The sequence below is a fragment of the Ornithodoros turicata genome, unplaced genomic scaffold, assembly GCF_037126465.1.
Source record: "Ornithodoros turicata isolate Travis unplaced genomic scaffold, ASM3712646v1 Chromosome12, whole genome shotgun sequence".
In the NCBI taxonomy this organism is placed as follows: Eukaryota; Metazoa; Arthropoda; class Arachnida; order Ixodida; family Argasidae; genus Ornithodoros; species Ornithodoros turicata.
In genome coordinates, this window is record NW_026999301.1 from 4500074 (window position 1) to 4506277 (window position 6204).

The 6204-nt window shown below is 43.3% G+C and overlaps 1 protein-coding gene across 1 annotated transcript; it reads left to right on the top strand.

The window, feature by feature from the left end:
* The first annotated feature begins 4912 nt into the window (after nt 1–4912).
* LOC135371640 (DNA ligase 1-like) lies at nt 4913–5803 on the top strand. The gene has a single exon (XM_064605628.1). It carries the CDS (start codon nt 4913–4915, stop codon nt 5801–5803), a length of 891 nt encoding a protein of 296 aa, XP_064461698.1.
* Nucleotides 5804–6204: the final 401 nt, after the last annotated feature.

A 6204-nucleotide genomic window follows, 5' to 3' on the forward strand; every position in this document is an offset into this window, starting at 1 on the left:
GCCCCCCCGGAACATGAACTAGGGGGGGGGGGTGCCGCCTCCCCCGGGAAGTCCCGCTAAGAGACTGACACCAACCTTTGGGGCTCGGCGGGCCCGCGTGATAAGAGCGAAGAGGCACCAACCCCAAAAAAGCATCTTCCAATTTGTAAAGTATGTATCCGCCCACCAGACTCAATATCACAGTAGAAGGTGAGGCGACGAAACACAGAGGATGACACAACACATAGCCTGAATTTCGCCCAAAGCAATCAGATCAATGAAACGAAGCAGTCGAAAAGGTACCAGCAGCTGCCAATGAGGTGTAACGGTAGGATCTTCGAAACGCATATCCGTTGGGAGCGGGTTCAACTCCCGCCGCTCCATTTCATTGACCATATTCATTATATTGCGCGCATTTCGGGTCAAACACCGAGGATTCAATGCATTTTGTTCCTTTTGCACTCAGTTTTCAAAGGCGTAATGCCTTCAGTTGTGCACATGTTCACTGTTTACGTTCTCTCTGTTTTCTTTTTTTTTTCCTGTTCTTCCTTCCTGTTATTTCTATACCAGTTCTGCATACATCATAGCATCCCACCAGAGTGTGTGATTCTTCAGCTTTAGTTTTGTGTTCTTCATTGTTCTTTTCCTTTTGTGTCCTTCTTTTTGTTTTCTATTGCTTTCTTCTTTTCTTTGCCTTTTTTGTCTTCCCCTTTCACTTTTTTTTTGGAACAACAAGCCGACATCCATCTGGCTTACCTTTCCTTTCTTTTTTTTTCATAACAAACATACCCCTCCCCCCCGCCAGAGTACTTACTTCGCGGTGCGCCCTTGCCCCCCCCCCCCCTGAGAAAATGAAAACTCTCCGCCTCTGGAATGAGGACTACTTCTGTAGAGCATGCGGATATGCAAATAGTGTCAAGGGCACAAATCATGACACAGCTCACTCAGCCTATTCCAGATCATGCCCGGAATACCAAAGAGAACTGGCGATAGCTAAAAAAAGAAGCGGTATCTAACATATAACAACTTCAACCCCCCAAAATGCTGAAATTTTTGCAAATTAACACCGCCAGAAGCAAGGCAGGTCTCCATAATTGTTAACCCACTATGAAAGAGCTGAATATAGGCATAACCTGTATACAAGGACCTTACTTAACAAATAAAAAAATTCAGAACACAATTCCCGAATATTTAAATATCCACGCACTCGAAAACCCGAAAACCGTAACTATTTGTAGAAATAAAAATTATTACTATTTTCTACGAGGGATCTCAAGTAATAAATTAATCCTGAAATGCTCAAATAAAATCAGAACTTTTATCCTGATTAATTTATATTTTGAACCGAATTCAGATATAAAAATGACTTAGAAACTCTAAACAACAAAATAAATGCATTTAAAACAGAAACGTTAATTATAATTGAAGACTTCGACGCAAAAAATAACTTATGGGGAGGGAACATAACAGACGAAAGAGGTGAAGACACCCTTGATTTTATAGTTGGAAATGACTTAGCACTAAAAAACTGCAGTTCCTCCCCAGCAAATTTTCACGGCCCTTGCGGAAAATCTTGAATTGACTTAACCATCATCTGAAAATGACTTTCAATTGATTGAAGACTGGGCAGTTACACAGATACATCATATTTAACGCATTTAAAGGCAGGATCCGCAACGGTTGTGCCCAAAATTAAGTGAAGGTTGGTTTCAGCAGAGACCACCCCCAGATGCTGACAACAGCCTCCGTTTCGTATAAACGTGCGCGTATAATTTATAAACAACGAAAACGATAAAGCGAAACCAAAACTATGAGAGCAGGCGGTGGCAGCGGAATCGAGGAGCGCCACGCCGTGACGTCAGTCGCGAGATTCGTCTGCCGTGATTCCCATGTGTTGTATTGCATTGAAGACGCAAGGAAGCACGTTACGCTCAACGTGCAATCATGGAAACCGACTCCGCATCAGAATAGAACTCCACGGGACTTCAGCCCGATTCAGACGTGTATTCTGATGAGGAGAATGACTTGACCGACACCATAAACCACAACGACTCACCGTATTCGACGGACCCTGTACCCCGTGTACCAGTGCGCGCGTCGCTTGAAACCGAGGCCTCGGACTCATACACTGAAGACTGTTGAACTCGGAGTAACTAATGATGAGTTTCTAATAGGTTGTCGCACATTCTTATACAGGGTGTCCCAGAAAACGTGGCATTGAATTATAATAAAAAAACTACACCAACTAGAGTCATGCGGTCAATGGCATTTGTTCTTACTTGGTTTTTGCCACCTCCTCATATGAATGTCGTATAACGTAAGTTTAATTATTTAAATTTTTGCGAGCTTAAGTCGGAAACTTGCCTAGTAAAGGTCACTTTTTTACCCCTCCAATGTGAAGAGCGTGTCTAATTAAGTCAAATTAATGATAATTGACAGGAATATTCAGGAGCTATCCCATCGGAAAAAATAGTCGAACATCATACTATACGGAGGTCGCACAGAATAACGCACGATGAATTTTTAGCGCAGTGTTTGTCAGTCCGACGAAATGAGGTTGGAAACCCAGCCCTCCCCGACATCGCAGAAAGAGATAAAACGTCCGGCTTAAAAAAAAAAAAACGGCTTATCGCGTCCGACTTTCGCTGGGATTTTGCTTTCCCTCTCCCAATTTTAGGAATTGTTACTTTTTCTACTAGCACTCTGTGGGCTGGCTTCGGAACCTCCTTTCGTCGCACTGAGAGCGATTGCGTTCAAAAAGTCATCGCGCGCTATTGTCCGGTGCTCCGAAAAGCATGATATTCGGCTATTTTTTCCGATGGAATAGCCCGTGAATATCACTGTGAATTATCATGAATTTGAGTGTATTCGGCACGCTCTTCATATTGGTGGGGTAAAAAAGTGACCTTTACTTGGCAAATTTCCGAGTTCAGTTCGCAAATATTTACATAATTAAACTTGGAGTACATGACATTCACATTAGGAGGTGGCAAGAACCTAATAAGAACAAATGCTGTTGACCGCATGATTCTAGGTGGCGTAGTTTTTTTATTAAAATTCAATGACACGTTTTCTGGGACACCCTGTATATGAGCCACGGGTGCACGCGTAACATGAAACATGTTGCAGGTGCACGTGCGGTCGGTGCCTCCCACAGGTGCCCGCAGGTGCCACTGCGAGCTCCCGCATGAGCCGTCTTTTCGTGTCGAACATTCCTGATGGGATGAGAACATATCGTTCTCGAGCTGGTCTTCCTCCACTTGATTTTGGGCAGCGCCATTTCCCACTCCAAACGACATTGTTTGTCCGTCGGAAACTGGAAATATGCTACGTCTGTTGTTGTATCCGACCTGTTGCCACAACTGATTACACAGCGTGTCTTACTGGCCATCCTGGTGGGTGTAATATGAATGTGCGACGTAACGAACACAATTGCTACGGAAAATTTCCTTCGTCAAAACTGCCAAAACACACAGCAAAGCAAGGCGGACGGCGCGGGATATCTCGCGACTTACATCACGCTCAGTGTTGCTTGCAGAAAAGCGCTCGTGGCTCGCACTACCCTGTCACCGAGCGCGTCATAGAAGAAAATCCTTTTTATCAAGTTTGACTCAGTTTTCGGTGGAGATATTTTACAGGCATGGTCGTTGATGGCTAAAGGTGACGAATATTCGAAAATCTCGGAAGGGACCTTATGCGGATTCTCCCTTTAAAGAGGACAGAAAAACAATATATAAACTAACCAAAAAGGGACAAATTCAATTAAACCACAAGCTACACAATGATAAATGATTTAGTATAACACCAAAAACAGAAACCTATACAAGAAATTACATTAATAGTCTAATCAAAAAAATTTATACAATAACGGAAACATACAGAATACAATGTATGCGTAAAATCCAACCCCGAAGGGAAACTATCAACTGGTGGAATCACCATTACTCGGTACTCTCCTTCCTAGGCCTCCGCAAAGAACCACACGCTGCTGGGAACTATTTTCGTACGCGGGAGCAACAAGCCTTCGCTGCCCTGGGGCTGCTGTGCCTGTCGACCAATCAGGGACGATTAATTTTGAAAGTTTGAATCCGAAGCGTTCATATCACCAGTGATGGCCAGTAGTTAACTACATGTAGTTAAACTACTAGTTAAACTACCTGATTGTAGTTAAAACATAGTTATCAACTACTTGCAGAAATGTAGTGGCAACTACTAGTTAAACTACTATTTTAAGTAGTTAACTACAGTAGTTAGGTTACTGAAGGCGCCAACTACTTCTGATTTTGCCGCAAGCTTTACGGCACGATTGGGCTTCCTACTTTTACCTTGAGCTCCTTGTTTGATGAGAACGGAGGTGCAGAGCAATTGTGTCGTGCATGTGTACTAAATCTTCACTTTTAATGCTTGTCTAGTGAAGCCTCATTTGCTGGGAAATAATTCTGCAACTTTGTTTATCGCGTAGGCACTGAAAGAATCCCGCCGCAAGCTTTGTATTTGACGATCGTAGCAATGGCTTGAGCCAACGTTTATCATTGTTTGTGATTCATATTTAGGTGTCCAATAACACTACAAGGGATTGGTGTTGGTGGACGACGTTAGGTAGTTATAGCTGTAGTCAAACTACAATGCAGTACTTTAAAAAGTAGTTTTAACTACTCCCGTAAAAAGTAGTTGAACTACTAGTTAAACTACTCAATCACAAAGTAGTTATAGTTATAGTTAAACTACTGTAGAAGTAGTTAGTGGCCATCACTGCATATCACAACAGTTTATTTCTACTACTTATCTTTACACCGTGGATTTTTGCGTGATTTTTTTTAGGAGTTTATTATCGAAGTCTATCTTGCGAAGTGTAAAGCAAAGTCAGCCCAGAGATGAAAACGGACAGCGCGGGCGTGTATAAAACATTCAACACACTGAAGACACCAACAAGATGCCCAGAAATAAACCTGAAGATAAAGGAAAGCGTCAGGAAAATGACAACCAAGCAAACGAACTGACAGCTACCTACGCAGAATCCGACTCAAGCACGGATGATACGGAGGATGAAACAAATGAACACTCACAGAAGACGAAGAAGAAGGAGACTGAATTGAGGGGGGAAAAGAAGAAGAAACAAAAGAAGAAAAAACAAGAACAAGAAGAAAACTATGAAGCATTCCCCCCTCTTGGACAATCCGCCAGCGGAGCCTCCAAGGAACACACGGAACGACCCCAGGAGGATGTCACAGACTCTTCATCCGAACAGTATGCAGATATCAATGCTGCTCTTAAAGATTTAAGAAATCATTATATCGACGCAGAGCACGAGCCACCCAAAGACAAGGGACACTGCATGCGTACTGTTTTTCACAAATATGAATGCCTCATCCGTTCCCTCGATATTCAGCGAGCTACGGAGAGAGCCAGGAGGAAAGAAGTCGAACGCACTGCAAAGGCTCTTAACGATGCACTCCAACAGGTGGAAATCCAGAACAAAGAAGCCTCAATCTTCTATGCTGAAATCACCCAAATCAACAAGAACAAACCAAGACCCAAACCAGCAAGGATCGCATCAGCTACAGTAAAGCCTAAACAAGGGAAAAGCCTGAAAAACTTGGCTGTCCTACTAAAGCAAGAAATCACTGAGGCTGACATACTCCTCACCGACGCCACAATAAGGCCTGCAAAATCTGGACTTCTCATCGTGGAAAGTAGGAAAAAGGAGGATCTAGATAAAATTGAACAAGTGTTTCAAGAGAGCGAACTCCTTACCGAAGCGGGCAGTCTGAAAATAAACAGACCTCCCCCCCCAACCGGAACTAAAAATAAAGTACATCGATGAGGACATGGACAAGGAATCAATCAAGCGGGAATTGATCCTTCGCAATGATCTCATGGATTACAAAGATCAAACAGAAGTCAAGTATACACGACAAGAGAGAGACATGCACCCAGACCGCCTTCGTATCCCTCCCCAAAGAAGCTTACAGCAAACTTCTTCTGGAAGACAAAACAAAGATCGGCTGGGCCAGATGCACGGTCGAGGGATACTTCAACGTGAAACGCTGCTCAAAATGCTTAGCGTACGGACATGTTGTCAAGTTTTGTAAGTCCACCCAAACATTCTGTCCCTTCTGTGGCAACAACCACAGGGAGGAAGACTGCAAATCAAACGAGCCAAGATGCAAGGCTTGCATCAACAGCAACCTCCAATGCAGTCACCCAGATGACATAGAACACAGA